The following is a 16,287-nucleotide window of genomic DNA, read 5'->3' as shown; positions in this document are numbered from 1 at the left end:
TGAGACCCTCGTGTCCCACCCCACGGGCTTCTTGGGAGTCAGACCTCCCCTCTCCTGGGCTTTCTAGCTGGAGGCCTCCAGCCTTTGAGCCTCAGCATCCTCATCTGTGCAATGGGGCCAATACCACAGCTCCGCAGGAAGGTTGGTTGTACGGCCCATGAGCCAAGGCACGTGGAGAGCCCAGACACTGCTCCTGATCCACGCACCCTGTGCACACGGATAAGACAGCACACGTCACCCTGCTGCACCCAGGAGGGTGGGCTGTGACATAGTCAGGGCACCCTCCTCTGTGTCCGCATCTCAGTGGAACTCTCTGGGAAAAAAATGCCAAGGAGTCTGCAAGGAACTCCAGGCTGCAGGCTCCTGGAGGCTGGCTTTGTGCCACCAGGTATGGGGTGGGAGTGGGACCTTGGGGCTGGGCCCTCCCAAAGGAGGCACTCAGAGGGGATGGAAGCTGTGCCTTGTTGGTTAAACGAGGTCAGTTCCTAGCCCCCAGTGCTGAAGGCTGGTGACGCGGAGGGGGCCCTGCTCAGCAGTTCAGGGACATCACCTCACTGACCTCACGACAGGCCTTGGCAGGTGCATGCTGTCACTCCCACATTCCAGGTGGGGAAACTGAGGCCCAGAGGGGCCCAATGACTTGCTCAAGGCCTCGCAGCTAGCTGGTGGCCAGAGCTGCAGGTCACCCCTCACCTGCCCAACTCTGGAGCCCCTGGGCTGGTTCCCTGTAGCCACAGAGCACCCCCCGACCCAGGCAGCCTCCTGGCCTTGAGGTGCTCTGCACCTGGTCCCTAGGACACTGTGGGGCGGGCGGGCTTCTCAGGCAGGCTCCACCGCAGGAAGGGAAGTCACCGGCTCCCACCTCCATCCCAGCTGAACAGATAGGCCTTGGCTGCCATGAATAGTGAGACCACAGCATCCACTCCTGACCTTTCTGGTCACCCTCAAACAGTGGCTCCCCCTCCAGCCCAGGCCCAGTCGGCGCTAGAAGGGCTGCAGAGACTGTAGGTTCCCATGGTTGCCCGGGGGAGGGGTTGTGGGGAGGCCTGACTCCTCCACCGGGCCTCTCGGCCTGCCCTCTGGGTTCTCAGCCCCTCTTTCCCCCTTTGCTCTGTGCACCAGCTCTGTGGGCCTCCGAAGCCTCACCTGGGACAGGCTCTCTCTTGACCAGGGCCTCCACCTGCCCTTCTTCCCAGGCGGCCCTTCACTGCACCAGGCCTGCCCTGGAGCCGGTTCTATTCCTGCCCCGTGTCTGCACACTTGCAATCACGTCCGAAGTGTGAGCTCCCCGGGGACGGGGAGGGGGTCTCCCCTTTGCTGCCATGTGCCAGGGGCCTGGTAACTATTCCCGGGCTGCCTGACACTGCTCCAGTGCCCCATCCTTCACAAAACGGAGGCCACCTCCGAAGGGCAGAGCCACTGCCAACCCACGGGTGTGAATGTCCTTCTAATGGAAAGCATTTACCGATTGACATTTCATTGGACTGTGATGCGCTGAGGCCCAATTCAAGACTGATTAAAAAAATAATAATAAAATAAAAGGCCAGCCTGCCAGCTTAATGAAATGCTGTCCCAGAGGGGAGGGGCTGGGCCTGGTCCCAGCAGACCGAAAAGGATGCTCTTAGTGACATCATTCATTCTGTCTGGTGCCCGGAGAGGCCTTCAGCCTGGGCTCCGAGGGCCATTCCATGGGACCGTGTCCAAGCCACCCAGGGCCCCTGGCTCAGGCAGGCCTGTTTTGCAGGGGCCTGGTCTGCTCAGAGGGAAGCTGGTAATGCAGGGCTTAGTTCGGAGCCCACTCTTTGGTCCTTCGTCCCAGAGCACAGCTGAGGACTACACTTCCCAGAGTGCCCCGAAGCCTGGGAGTGAGCCATTGGAAGATTTAAATAGCCCAGGCCGGAGGCAGCGGCTGCAACTGTGGCCTCCTCCGCCTCCCCGATGGCCCCATTGGCGCAGGCCCGCGTCGGTGGGCTCGATTGGCTGCCCATGTGGCACTGACGTCCCTCAGAGCCCAGCGGTGGCCAGAGGTAAACAGCCATGTGTGGTCCTGCACTCTATATTTAACAGCTGCCGCGGAGAAGGCAGAGAGGCCGGGAGCACTGGTGGCTTGGGGGCAGCGCTTGCCTTGGGGAGAAGGCCCTTGCAGCCCGGCTGGCACCCGCCCTCACGGTGTCAGTGTCGCCATGCCAGCCTCACAGAGCCGGGCCCGTGCCCGGGACCGCAACAACATCCTCAACCGGGCTGAGTTCCTGTCCCTGAACCAGCCCCCCAAGGGGGCCCCAGAGCCCCGCAGCTCAAGTAGGAAGGCATCTGGCCCCTCAGCGCAGCCCCCAGCCCCTGGCGATGGGGCTCGGGAGCGGCGCCAGTCTCAGCAGCTGCCCGAGGAGGACTGCATGCAGCTGAACCCCTCCTTCAAGGGCATTGCCTTCAACTCCCTGCTAGCCATCGACATCTGCATGTCCAAGCGGCTGGGGGTGTGCGCCGGCCGGGCCGCATCCTGGGCCGGTGCCCGCTCCATGGTCAAGCTCATCGGCATCACGGGCCACGGCATCCCCTGGATTGGGGGTACCATCCTCTGTCTGGTGAAGAGCAGCACACTGGCCGGCCAGGAAGTGCTCATGAACCTGCTTCTGGGTGAGTGTGCCCGCCGCCTGCCCCGCCCCACCCACCCCGCCAGGACCAGCAGGGCCCTTGGAAACAGACTGCAACAGTCTAATGAGGTTAGGCAGGGAGGGCGCCCCAGAAACGGGCGAGCTTCCGGCCTGGGGAGGAGAGAGCCAGGGATATGCAGATGAGGCCCCTGCAGAGTGGGGCTGGAGAACGTCAGAACCCCAACCCCGAAAGGAGGTCCTTGCCCTTGGCTAGTGCTCCACCGCCCCAGAGGCAGCTCAAGGGGTCGGGACTGGAGGCTGTAGCTTCAAGGCAGATGGTTGGGGTCTGACGGGGCCCTGGGGAGGTCCTGGAGTGGGGTGTCTCATTGTGGAACCCCCATCCACAGGTTGGGGTCCTTGAGTTTCTGGGCTGCTTGCAGGCAGCACTTGTGAGTGGCCCCCCTGGCCCCTGCCTGGCTCAGGGACTCTCAGACTGCCTAGGATGCTCCCACAGGGCCTAGGGGTGCAGGGAGTTCAGTCACATTTCAGGCACACTCATGGCCTCCTGAAATCCTTACATGCTGCTTCCCTGGGCGAGTCGCTGGAGGAGAGCTGGTGTTTGGTTTGTTTTGACAAAGTCTTTGCCACTGCGTCTTTCCAGCCTTGCTCTGTGCCAGCCTTGCCAGGTGCCACGTGGGGCTGTGTGGAAGGGAGGCCCCGCCTCCAGCTGCCACCCTTCAGGCACCCCCAGGTCCCCATCATGCCTAGGGAATCTCTGCTTCTACCCTCCATGCTGGGCCCATGTCCACGCCTCGCCCTTCCCAGTGTGGCTACCATTTGAGGCACGGGTGGGCGTGGGTCCCAGGCTAAGCAAACACTGACAAGGGGGCCCAGGCCCCCAAGGGTGGGCGGTGGACCACTGAGAGCAGTGGTCCCAGAGGAAATCCGGATGCAGACTGGTACCTCCCTGCTCAGGTTTCAGAGAGTCAAGGTGGATGCTCTGTGGGTGGGACGCAGGGAGCTTCATGCAAGAGGTGGTTGGGTCTGGCACCGTCCACATTTTCTTGTTCTTATGACCAAATTATTTGCATTACTTGTTATTGATCGCGAATAAGCAGTCCCACGTGACTAGCGCTATCTTCATTCCCACTGCACAGATTAGGGAAACTGAGGCCCCTACAAATCAAGCAGCCTGGCCAAGGCCTCAGAGCTGGAGATTTGCAACAGGTCCGCCTGACGCCCAGGCCCGTGCTCTCTCCATGGGTTTTGGATGGAGGGACAGAGCCAGGTGGCCAAGGCCCCATGCTGGGAGCTCCTGGGGGCAGAACCCTGCTATCATTGTCCTTGGCCTCCCCAGGGCCTACCGCAGCCTCACACGGAGCAGCGTTGGGGGTTAGGTGGCCTGGCATCAGGGGACAGTAGTGGAAAGCGTGCTTGAGCCTGCTCCCTGGACATCGTCTGCACGGCCCCTCCCTGGACGATGGTGGCTGTGAAAGATCTGGGATGTGTGCGGTGTCATCGCTGTGGGCCCGCTTTCCGTAAACCACACCACCGCTCCTGAGCCTCGCCGCACCCCATTATTAGGGGGAGAAGTCATTATTCTTTGCCACTTGAGGAGGAGCAAAGAGAGGCACAGGGAGTTGTGAGTGGTCAGGGACAGGCCAGGGTGAGAGCTGGGAGCGACTCTCACCTGTTAGGGGAATGTTTCTGGCTCGTTCCAGCCACCAGCTGCTGTGGTGCAAAGGTATTTGCTCGAGGAGAGAGGCTCCAGATGCCTGTTTTTTAAAGACTTTATTTATTTTTATTTTTAGAAAGAGGGAAAGGGAAGGAGAAAGAGACGGAGAGAAACATCAATGTGTGGTTGCCTCTCGTACGCCCCCTACTGGGGACCTGGCCCGCAGCCCAGGCATGTGCCCTGAGTGGGAACTGAACCAGCAACCTTTAGGTTCACAGGCTGGTGCTCAATTCACTGAGCCACACCAGCAAGGACGTTTTAGGTTTCCTAAAATGTCATTTATTGAGCTTCATTATGTACCAAATACTGTGCCATGAATGTCCCATAGTTCATGATTTTAAAATGTTTTTAATGACCTTATAAGGTAAATGTGAATACACCCACTTTACAGATAAATTAAATGAGGCTCGGAGGGGTGAAGGGACTTGCGCACTCCACCCAGCTGTACCTGGTAGATTGGGGACCCAAGCCCAAGTCCTGCAGACTGCAGACCCCTTGCCATCCCCCTCACTGTTGGTCTGCAGGGTCCTGGCATCCTCCAGCCTTTGCGGGGAGGGTCCTTGGGCTCTTGCAGCTCCGGAGCACAGGCTCTGAGGTCAGACTGGGCTTTGTCCAGGCCCCGGCCTGAACCTGATTTGCTCTGTAACCCTGGTCACGTCAGTCCCCATCTCTGGGCCTCAGTGTCCTAATTGGCACGTGGGCTGTGGGGCTGTGGTGGGGACCCAGGGGGCAAAGCACTGGGCACATGGTGCCCGCGGCTGTGCCCAGTGGATGGCCGATGCCAGCGCTCTGCAGACTGCAGGCCCTGAGCGGTGAGGGAGCCCTGCCTGGCCTGCTTGCCCACTCCCACACCAGGGCACCCCGTGGATTCAGGGGGGGTAGTCTCTGAGCTGCAGCGGAGGCCCTTACCTGTACAGCTAGGGCCTGGGCTCCCCTCAGGTCCAGGGCGATACTCAGGAGCCTTGGGAGATGCAGGCTCCAGCCACGGGGCCTGGAAAGAGGTCCAGCTGGGCTCGAAGGAGTTTCTCTGCCCTGCCCCCTGCGCTGCCTCCCTCAGGGCATGCTGCCCACACTGGAAACCTCAAGGCCAGAAAAAGCAGCTGGCAAAAGCTGGGGCTCCAGGGTCAGCAGACCTGGCTGCCAATCCCCGCCCTGCTGTGGGGACTTAGGCAGGTGACTTTGCCTCTCTGGGCCTCGTTTTCCTGCTCCGTTCCTCAGGCTGCTGGGGCACCGCCCTGAAGAACTGCACAGGGAGTGCCAGCACAGACTGATGCCAGCTAACGCCGGTATAGCAGTGACCATCACCATCCTCACCGCTGTCTCCCAGGTCCCCTCCACGCTCTGGGCCTGTGAGGTGACGCCATCCCTCCTTTGTCCCTCCCCTGCAGCACCTGACTTGACGATCCCACAGGGAGCCAGGGGACAGGTGTCCCAGGCCCGTCCCAGTTCGCCAAGCCCATCCTGGTTTGCTCACAGGCCTGCCTTGGGGGACAGAGGCCTCCGCGTCAGGTGGTCATGGTCTCCGAAAGTATCTTTACTGAGACCTTCCCGATTAGGAAAACCTAATTCTTTTCCTGTGTCATCGCTCTATTGTGGGGAAGTATACAACACGGTGAAATCCACCGTGTTAACCATGTGTGCGTGTGCAGGTCAGCGTCGCTAATTACGTCCGCATTGCTGTGCCGCTGCCGCCGCCATCCAGCTCCAGCACTTTCTCCTCTCCCACACTGGACCTCTGTCCCCATGAAACACTGATTCCCCTCCCCCAGGCCCTGGCACCCACACCCGCTTTTTGTGTCCAGGAACATGACCACTCCAGGGACCGCAGATACTCAGAGTCACACCGTGTGTGTCCTTTCGTGACCCGCTTCTTTCCCCGAGCTTACTATTCTCTGTGGTTGTGTTTCTTACGCGTCAGTATTTCCTTCCTTTCATGGCTGAATAGTATTCCATTGTGTGGACGGACCACATTTTCTTTATCGCCTCCTGTAGGTGGATGCTTGGGTTGCTTCTGCCGTTTGGCGGTGGCGCACACCACTGCTGTGAGCGTGAGCGTGGGCGTGACTGCGTCCTTCTGAGTGCCCACTTTCCCTTCCTGTGGGCACAGACCGGGGGTGGACGTGCCGCGTTAGCTCCGTGCATGGCTGGTGGAGGAGCCCAGACTGTTTTCTGCAGTGGCTGCACTGCTCGACATCCCCACCGGCCCTGCACGGGGGTCCGTTTCTCCACGTTCTCGCCCACAGTTATTTTCCGTGTTTCTGATACCAGCCCCCTGGTTCGTGTGCAGGTGGACTGTGGCTTCCATTTGCCCTTCCTCAGTGAGGCGTGGCATAGAGCGCCTTTTCATTCGGCAGCCTGCCGGTCAGGAACATGCAGACCGTGCCCGGACAGGTGGCGGGCAGAGCCAGCCTGGGAGTGACCTCCACCGCAGTTTGGGTCGTGGGCCTCTGGACTTATCTCTCTGCACACACTCACACATCATACGCCTCTCGAATGGCCCCCTGCACTGTTGGCCCAGCTTGGCCTCATTCTCATGGCCTGTGATGGACCTGCTGGGCCCTGTACCTCCCACTTGGAATCATGGTCTCGGCCCCCCACATCCCTTCCTGCTTGAGGGGTTCAGAACCCAGAGCCGGCTTCCTCAACCTTGCAGCACTGCCTGTACCCTCTGTAGCCCTCTCTCAGAATCCCCTCCCCCCAGCCCCCCTTCCCACCAGCAGACCCTCCGTATAATCTGTTCGGTGAGCCTTCCCAGCCGTGCCCACCAGCCCCTGCCCCCCAGGACAGCTTAGGTGACAACCCCTTCTCAAGGCTTGTGTAGACTGCCCCGGCCTGCTGGCTCTTTAGGTTGGTCCCGACCTTCGCCATCAGGGACACTTCTGTGGAAGATGACACCGCCGGTCTGCAGCGGCACAGTCGTCCTGCCCTTTCCCCGGCTTCGCTAGTCATCATCTCGGTGGGGCTCAGCCGGCAAACTGGTCCGCATCCCCTGGGGGCCCTTTGGTGGCCCCTGACCAGTCAGGGCCCTCATGCCCCATCCCTGCAGCCAGCTGCCCTTGCGGCTAGTACAGAAATGCGGGAGGGAGGGAGGCAAGCCGCCAGCCGGCCCCAGGTCACCACTGTTCCTGCTCCCAAGCTGCCCCCAGCAGCCTGGCACTTGGCCGAGAGAAGAAACGGTGCCGTGGACCTTCTGTGCACGTGATTTGGACACCCTTGCACCCCACAGTCTTCGGAGCCAGGGTCAGCTTTAGTGTTCGGATTCCTCCGGTGAGAAAAAGGAAACCTGCAAAGGTGTGAACTCTGCTAAGAGTCACTCAGGCCAGGGGGCATCAAGACAGACCCTCAGCCCCCACCCCCAACCCTAGCCTGTCTGCGCCCTACAGGCTCCCCTGGAGCTGTCTTTCTGGACCAGTGCTCAGGTTTCTAAAATAACCCTGCGTGTGTGCTAAAATGCACGTCACATCCTCACATCAGACTGGCCGTCCTGTCTTCAGCGTACAGACCAGCGGCGTTAAGTACATTCGCTCTGTTGCGTAACCAGCACCTCCCTCATCTCCAGAACTTTCTCATCTTCCCCCGCTGAAACCCTGTCCCCATGAAACACTCGGTCCCCAGCCCCTGCCCCAGCCCCTGGGAGCCTCTATTCTACTTCCTGTCTCTATGAGTTCCCGTGTTCTAGGCACCTCTTGTAAGTGGAGTCGTGCAATACCTGTCTTTTGTAAAGATAATTTTTTTAAAAGGTGTACAAGTAATGTGCATTTGTGGAAAGAAAACATTTAAATGCAGAATGGCGGAAAGACAGTGAAAGTCACCCCCAGCCCCCGCCCCCGGCGAGAAGCGCGGTTACATGTCCTGTGGTGCCTGCCTGAGGGTTTTCTCTGCATTAATTTTACAACAATGGCGCCCTACTGTAAGTCCTGCTCGCTCAGTGGCTTTTTCCACCTGACAACTGCCAGCTCTGCTTCAGTGGCTATAAATACACACCCGCTTCACCCTTCACAGTGGCCCGGAGTGCTCCATTGTCTAGACTTGGCCACAGTTTGTCCCATCCGTCTGCCACTCAAGGGCACCGTGCTGGTGCGCGTCCCTCTCTCTGTGTGATGGGGAATGCCGCAGCGGCCATCCTTGACCGTGAGGCCCGGTGTGCAGCCCTAATTGTTTCCCAGGATATACCTGCCAGTGGAAGAGACAGCCTCCTGAGTCTGAGGCCAGATGCCCTTCAGAAGGTTGACACGTGTTTAAGCACTGCCCGCTGGTCCCCACCTCCCCGAGAAGCCAGTGGGGGACTAGAGGCAGGGCCACCCCCAGGGCAGAAGGGCCAGGACCCCTCCTCCTAGCCCCAGCCAGCGAGAGACACAGCTCACAAACCTGTCCCCTCCCCAGCCAGCAAGGAGCCCCACCTTTGCTCCCTCTATGGGGACAGGGGTCAGGGGACGGGACTTCAGGGGAAGAGCCGAGCTTCCTGCATGGGGGGTTCAGGCATCTCAGACCCCAGTTTAGTGAGAGGAGCAGAAGGTGGGGATTGTGAGGGGAGGGCAAGAGAGGGGGAGGGGAAGCCTTCCAGGCACCATTGACCGAGGGGGAGGGAGGTCTGCCCCACAGAGTAGCCTCTGGGATGATCCCATTTTATCAATGAGGGGAGGGAGGCTCCCAGAGAGCCAAGGTCACACCATGTGCAAGGAGGCGACCTTGGACCCAGCTCTGATTCTGGAGCCCAGCTGCAGTGAACGGAGGCCCAGGAAGGTTAAGTGACCTGCCCTGTCACCCAGCAGGTTGCAGGCAGTGGGTGTCAGCCACTCCCCAGACCGCGGCCCCCGAACTCCACCCCCCAAGTGGGCCTTTCCAGTGGGGGCCCCTGGCCTCCCTCCCAACCCATGAGGGAGTGTAGTTGGGAGCTCTACCAGCCGAGTGAGCAGGATTCATGGGGTCCTGAGTGGTGGAGCCACAGGCTTCTATTTCTGGGCCCCAGATCATTTGAGGACAGTGTCGGAACCACGGCACATGGAGGGCTGGCTGCGGTGCGGGAGGAGGGGGCATAGCCCTGGGGGGTGCAGGGCGCATGCGTGGGGCCAGGCGGGCCATCGACTCTGCTGGAGATCCAGCTTGCAGTCCGAGAGAGTCACCCGCTGCTTCTCCTTCCAACCCCCCCACAACCCACGGCTGCCGAGTGGTGAGGGGGTGACCCTGTGGGTGTGTCCCACCTGGAAAGGGGCTCTGTACAACTGTCCTTACTTCCCGTTTCTTCCTCAGCCATGTGACACTCTGCCACAGTTCACCAGCCCCAGGCCTGGCCCGCCCCTGACATACCCAAGAACCGGGGATGCCCCAAACCTGGAGGTCAAGTTGACGACTGAATCAGGCACAGGATGGGCTGGGCCAGCTGCACAGCCAGGCTGGCCCCATGGTTCCCCCAGGGGCACAGGATAGAGGGACAGAGACCTGGGTGGAGAGAGCCTGTCACTCAGGGAGGGAACAGCCTCCCTGGGCTAGAGAGGGCTGGCGGGCTCCTCTTGGCCTGGCCTCCCGCCTCGGCTGCTCTGGCTGCTCCCTTAGGCCCAGAGTCCCAGGGGGCAGAGGCAGCCGCCTCCATCTGGCTCCCAGCTGCCCTGCTGGTCGCTCTCTCCTGTTGGAACTGTGACCTCCCATGGGCTCATGGGGCTCCCCGCCTGGGCCCAGCCTCTGACTGGGTCAGTGGCATGCAGGCTGGCTGGCTCCTGGCCACATACCGCCCAGGCTCCCACCTCCCTGGAGGCCTGGGCTCCTGGGAGCAAGTCACCATGGAAACTCGTGGCAGGCGTGTGTAGAGTGTGTAGAACAGGTTCCCGCCCTCTCCTCTCGGTAGGCAGCCTCTCCCTGCCCTGCTTCCTGCTTCTGCCCCTGTTCCTTGCTGGCCAGGCATGCCCGACGGCAGTGGGACATCGGCCAGCCCTGCGGCTAATGAGAAGGGCCTGCCCAGGGGAGAGCAGTGGTTCAAATCCCAAACAAGAGCGCCGAGGTGGGCAGAAACGAGGAAGGCTGACCAGCCCTGAGCTGACCAGGCAGCACCGTCTTCCTCGGGGCGGACTGGTCACTCAGCGCTGTGGCTGCTGTAGAAATAAGCCATGGGGCCTCTGACACGACCGCTGTGGGGTTCCAGGGGTGTGTGACGTGGCAACTTTCAAATGCAGATACGTGTGGAGAGCATGTCACAGCTTTTACTGACCCTACATTCTGCAGATGGCCAGAAGGGCCCGGGTCAGCAGCTGTCTCTGGGTGGCAGGGTCCCAGGTGATTGCAAACCTTTTGTAAGTTTTCTACCGTGCGTGTCTACTGGATCATTATTTTCAACAGCTTTTGTATATTTTTACCTGAGCGGGCGTGGTCGTGGGCCAGCGATGCTGGTGTCCGCCGCACAGGTTCTAGGAAAGCATCCAGCACCAGGCCACAGCGAAGTCATCTGGTGGCCACACTTCTCAGCTGTCCCTGGGTGGCAGGCACGTGTGGGGACCAGTCCCTTTATAGGAAGTGACCAGAACAGGCAAAGCTATGGGGACAGAAAGCAGATTAGGGGTCGGCAGGGGTTGGGGGGAGGGGTGTAGGGGAGACTGCTTAATGGGTACAGGGTTTCACGTTGGGGTGATGAAGTGTTTAGGAACGGGATAGAGCTGGTGGTCGCACCTTGTGGAGAAGGTGCTCAACGCCACTGAAGTGTATGCTTGGAAGTGGTCCGTCGTGTGCTACGTGGCTTTTCCCTGCACTCTAGACTGTGGACAGTAGCGTGTGGTTCTCAGGATTGGTGAGGGCTTCGGTGAGGCCCTTTGAGAAGCAAATCTGCAGCCCAGCGTCCCATTTGTGAGAACTCTGGTTGTCCGTGGTGCCCTTGGGGGCCCATGATGCCCAATCACCCATTGTCCCCTTTAGCCGCTTCACTGAACCCCTCCCAGCCGCGAGCAGATCGGTCCTGCCCCTCACGAGTGCACAGTGTGGGCAGGAGGAGAGAGATGAGGGAAACGATGAGGAACTGTGCCCTGTCGGGCGGGGAGAAACGCTGTAACGAAAAATAAAGCAGGGGTGGGGATAGAGGGTGGTGGGCCTTTTGTGAACAGGCAGTCAGGGAAGGCATCTCTCCCGGAAGAAGTGAGGGTGCACGCTGTGTGGATGTCCCAGGGAAGGGCGTTCCAGGAGGAGGGAACAGCACAGGCGGAGGCCCGGAGGCAGGAGCGCAGAAGGCTGGGCAGGAGGGGAAAGGGAGAAAGGCAGCACTGACAGCCCCTCGGGGCCCCTCTGGCCCACCCACAGCCCTGCTCCTGGACATCATGACGGTGGCCAGCGTGCAGAAGCTCATCAAGCGGCGTGGCCCCTTTGAGACAAGCCCCAGCCTCCTGGACTACCTCACCATGGACGTCTATGCCTTCCCCGCTGGGCACGCCAGCCGCGCGGCCATGGTGTCCAAGTTCTTCCTCAGCCACCTGGTGCTGGCGGTGCCCCTGCGCATCCTGCTGGTGCTCTGGGCCTTATGCGTGGGCCTGTCACGCGTGATGATCGGGCGCCACCACATCACGGACGTCATCTCCGGCTTTGTCATTGGCTACCTTCAGTTCCGCCTGGTGGAGCTGGTCTGGATGTCCTCCAACACCTGTCAGATGCTCATCTCTGCCTGGTGAGCCCCGTGCCCGCGACTTGCGGCGGCGGCGGCTGCCAGAGAAAGCCGGCAGGAAGCGGTAAGGCCAGCAGGGACGGGCGGACTGCGCAGCCCCACCTCCTCTTCTCCCTCCTGGCTGGACGCTGGTGACCTCAGGCGGGCCCAGCTGGTGACCCGTGGCATGTCTGCTAGCACCGCAGCCCCTGCTCCTTGGCTGGGGCTCCGAGTCCTTCTCCAGGCAGCCCTGAGCCCTGCGTGGGGACAACCCTGCTTAGCTTCTGCACTGGTGGTAGCAGGGGAGAACCAAGCCTGCAGGAGAGGGGCGGAGTCTCGTCCTTGCATCATCACATGACTGTTGAGTTCTTGGCCACGCCCACCAGGCCACAGTACAGCAGCGGGCAAAGTGCCCCGGACCTACCATCCAGCACAGGTGCCATGCAGGGCCATCGATAGCTTAGGGCAGCCCTTTCCACAGGGTGCCCCACTGGACAGTGGCCTGGGGAGGAAAAGCGTTTTGTGGTCAACTAAATTTGGGGAAAGCTGCACCCTCTGCCCCGTGTCGGCCGTTTGGGAGGGTTGTTACTGTCAGGAAGGCTCAGCCAGGTCCTGCAGAGCAGCCTCCTGCCATTCCTGTCGAAGCGGCAGTCGCCACACATTTCCTGAGCTTACTTGATCACAGGGCCCTTTTCTCCTGGGACAGCTGCTGACCCCTGAGGGGCCACCGTCACCTCCAGCCCATCTGGGGAGATGCTGCCCAGCAGCCGAAGGGCCTGAGGTGTGAGCTGGCCTCTCCCAGCACTGAGCAGGGCCACAGCCAGTGCAAAGCCCATGGCCCGTGGGCATCGGTGCCACTTTGGCTCCTAGGGGCCGGACTCCGTGTGACCTAATAGGTCGTTTCCAAGTCAGCCGTTATGGAGGTGCATTTCATGTGACAATACAGATGATATGCAAGCGGACCCTCTCCTGTGTGGTTTTCCTTTTCGGGACGTGAGCTTCCAGGCTGGAGAGTATCTGTCAGTAGGGGTAGGGGAGGGGGCTAGGGGGTGGAGTTTCTGTCAACACTGGGAAGCCGATTTCTTCACTCTCAGATGGGCCACGGGGCCAGGTGGTCAGAGGACAACGGGCTCCTGGACTTTCCCAGAGTGGAGGGTGGTCGGTCCCTTCTCCCTGAGGCCCCCAGGTGCACTGGCCCCTCTGCCCAGCTTCCACCGTGTTGCTGCTGGACTTCTCCCCTGGGGTCCAAGACCTCTCACTCCAGTCTCCTGACTCTGCACTGCTCCCCACCCACGTGGTCCCCGCCCTGGGAGGAAAGCTGCAATGAAGGACATGCTGGGGTCTTCGCCCAGGGACTGGGTGCCAGGGCAGGGCTCCTGGGGAGGGGAGAGGCAGGAAACTAGTGGAGTGGGCCAGGAAGGAGGGAACGGGGTTCTGGGCAGAGGGAAGAGAGGGGCAGCGGCCAGGGGCAAAGGGGGCCGTGGCTTTTCCAGATAAGCGGTTCACTCCGAGCCTCTGCATCCAGAGTGGGGTGGGGCGGTCCACACGCCCACGGCATCAGTGAGAAAACTGAGGCCCCAAGAGAAGAGGTGACTTGCCAGGGTTGCCCTGCAGGAGGCGGTGCAGCACTCTGTCCCCTCCGCCCATATTCCCCCAACCTCCAGCTTCCCACACAGGCCTCTGCGTGGTCTCCTGGAGAAGCTGGTGGGGGGCTGCAGGTGGGTGCCAACACACAGGGGTTGGTTGTCCCAGAGGCCAGAACGAAGAACCACAAGCCAGCAGCTTTGGACAACAGAAATGTCTCCTCTCACAGTTTGGCGTTTGCAGCCCGGAATCCAGGCGTCGGCAGGGCCGTGCTGCCTGACCTCTGGGCAGGTCCTTCCCTGACTCTCCCAGCTTCTGCTGGTGCAACAGCCCTGGGCATGTCCTGGAGGCTGCGTCACTGCAGTCTCCACCTCCATTGTCACAGGCATCACAGTGCCTTCTCCCAGGGTCTGGGTCAGTCTCCCCTTCTGAGGACAGCGGCCGTGTTGCACTACGGCCCTTCCCCCTCCAGGCTGCCCTCACCGTAACTTACATTTGAATCACATCGGCGAAGACCCTCTTTCAAATCAGGTCACATTCGTAAGTATTGGGAGTTCCACCTGCAACCCTTCTTTCTGGGGATACATGTCCACCTGTGATACACAGGACCCTTCGGGGGAAGGAAACAGCTTCCCCCAGAGGACCAGGCAGGACACACTTGTCCCAGGAGCCCAGCTGCTGACCATGGAGGGCGATCAGGTGAGGCCGCCCCCTCCCACCCCGAGCTTGGAGCCCCCTTGGGCCCAGCCCGCAGGCTTGCCCACCTTCCCCTCCTGCTGCACAGACCCCACATCCTCCCGGGTCACGGTGTCCCCAGGGCCGAAGCCTCACAGACAGGACAGGACCCAAGCCCCCTGCCCCGGGTCCCCCTCCCAAAGCCCCCTGTTTCTCTCTGAGCCCCCAGAGTACAAGCTCAGCTGGAGGTGCAGGAGGTTACCTCGTCTTTGCCCTGAAAGAACTCAAACCACCATGATTAAAAGCCCCAGCTCCCAATCTTGAGCGTTGGCTTGTTCCGGAGTCTTTGAAATACATTCTGTACGTTCCCACGAGGCTCCTGAGATGCTGAGCAGATGGGGGAGGGGGGTGGGGGGTGTCTGCCTTCTCTCCTTGTCCACAGCACATCCTGTCCCAGCTTCAGGGGCCTGGCTCACAGAAGGATTATGAAAGAAATAACGAGCTGCGTGGGCCACCCCCTCTCCACCCCACCCCAGAGAAGACCTCTGGCCTCCCTTGAGCACTCCTGGAGGGGGCAGGGGGCAGTGGGTCTCAGGAGACAGGTGTCAGCGGGGAGTGGGGGCCAGAGGTGGGTACCTGCCCATGTCGTGGTGGGCCTAGTGCTGGCTTCCCAGCCTCTGTCCCAACCATGAGGATTAGATAGGGGGTCCTTTCCCCAGCTGCTTCTGTCTCCTGGGCCCCTCATGTCCCACCTCCCCGATGGTCTTTCCCACCCCCCAGGGAGGGAGGAGGGAGGAGGCAGAAAGGCCTGAGGCTGAATCCTACCCAGAACCTTAGGCCTCACTCATAGTCTTAGCCTGCCTGTCTCAAGGTCAAAGTGTGTCTTCAGCACAGTCCCAGGGCCAAGTGCCCAAACCTGCCAAGGCCTGAAGTCTGAGAGGGGCAGAGAGGCCGGAAGCAAAGCCCAGGGCGTGCCGGTGGGGCTGTGAGCCAGGCCTCCTAGGTGGGCAGCTGCGGCCTTGAAACCCTGCCCTCCCTGGACAGTGGGGGCTTGTAGACCTTGCCAAGGTACAGATAAATCAAAGGTGACAATGACAGCCCCCACTGCCCACATGATGGGGAGGAGCTGAGGGCAATGGATGCACTGTGGTAAACAAAACAATGGCCCCTGAAGATGCCCACATGCTCACCCCCGGGGCATGTGACTACGTCCCATTCGATGGCTTTGGGGAATAGCAGATGGAGTTACGGGTGCCCATCAGCTGACAGTAAAACAGGGAGCTGAGCCTGGGAGATCCAGGTGGGCCCAATGCAATCACTTAAAAGTGGGAGAGGGCGGAGGAAGAGAGCTGAGTGATGGGATGTGAGAGCTCCGGCCACACCGCACTGAGAGCGGTGGAGATGGAGGAAGAGGCTGCGAACAGAGGAATGCAGGCACGCCCCGCTGCAACGCAAGGCTGGAGCCGCTCTTCCCCTGGAGACTCCAAAGGAACCAGCGCTCAACCCTAGCCAGGTGAGACCGCTGCAGACTCCGGGGCCCAGACGGCAGGTAAGATGGTAAATCGGTGTTGATTTAAGCCACTACATTTGTGGGGGTGGGTTACAGTGATGATCAGACACTAGCTCAGGGGCCTCGTGCCGCCCACGCCACCCCACCTGCCGCTGTGGCCGCAACTCTTGCCCAGAACAAACGCCAACCACCCAACCTGAGGGCCCTAAAGCCATCCCACCCCTCAGGCCCTTTGCACAAACGGGGACGCGAGCCCAGAGAGGGTGTCAGGGCCACGCCAAGCGTCCCAGGCACTATGGAACCTTCCCTGAACTGCCCCCCACAGGCTCCCCGGCTCAGGCCCCGGCTGGGCAAAGGGCAGAGCAGCGGGGGCACGGATGGACCCCTCCCGTCCTGCGTGCCGTGAGCTGCCACATTCCCCTCCCTGCTGTCCAAAGCCTTTTCTCCAGGGGCTAGGAGGGCTAGCGAGGTCCTCCCACCTGGACCTCCACAGTATCTCTGTTTGGCCTTCAGTAAAGTCCACGTTTGTCACAATAAAGAGCAGGAAGCTGGGGTTCTGGTGACAGTGGGCGGGGCG

General features: G+C 60.8%; 1 protein-coding gene across 1 annotated transcript; it reads left to right on the top strand.

Moving 5' to 3' along the window:
- The first annotated feature begins 1,890 nt into the window (after positions 1–1,890).
- PLPP7 (phospholipid phosphatase 7 (inactive)) lies at positions 1,891–12,903 on the top strand. The gene is made up of 2 exons (XM_024562291.3): positions 1,891–2,634; positions 11,605–12,903. Exons 1-2 carry the CDS (start codon positions 2,184–2,186, stop codon positions 11,967–11,969), a joined length of 816 nt encoding a protein of 271 aa, XP_024418059.1. The 5' UTR covers positions 1,891–2,183; the 3' UTR covers positions 11,970–12,903.
- Positions 12,904–16,287: the final 3,384 nt, after the last annotated feature.

The sequence above is a fragment of the Desmodus rotundus genome, chromosome 1 (assembly GCF_022682495.2).
Source record: "Desmodus rotundus isolate HL8 chromosome 1, HLdesRot8A.1, whole genome shotgun sequence".
NCBI classification, from domain to species: domain Eukaryota; kingdom Metazoa; phylum Chordata; class Mammalia; order Chiroptera; family Phyllostomidae; genus Desmodus; species Desmodus rotundus.
The sequence above is the reverse complement of the archived record's forward strand: the minus strand, read 5'-3'. Positions and strand labels throughout refer to the sequence as shown.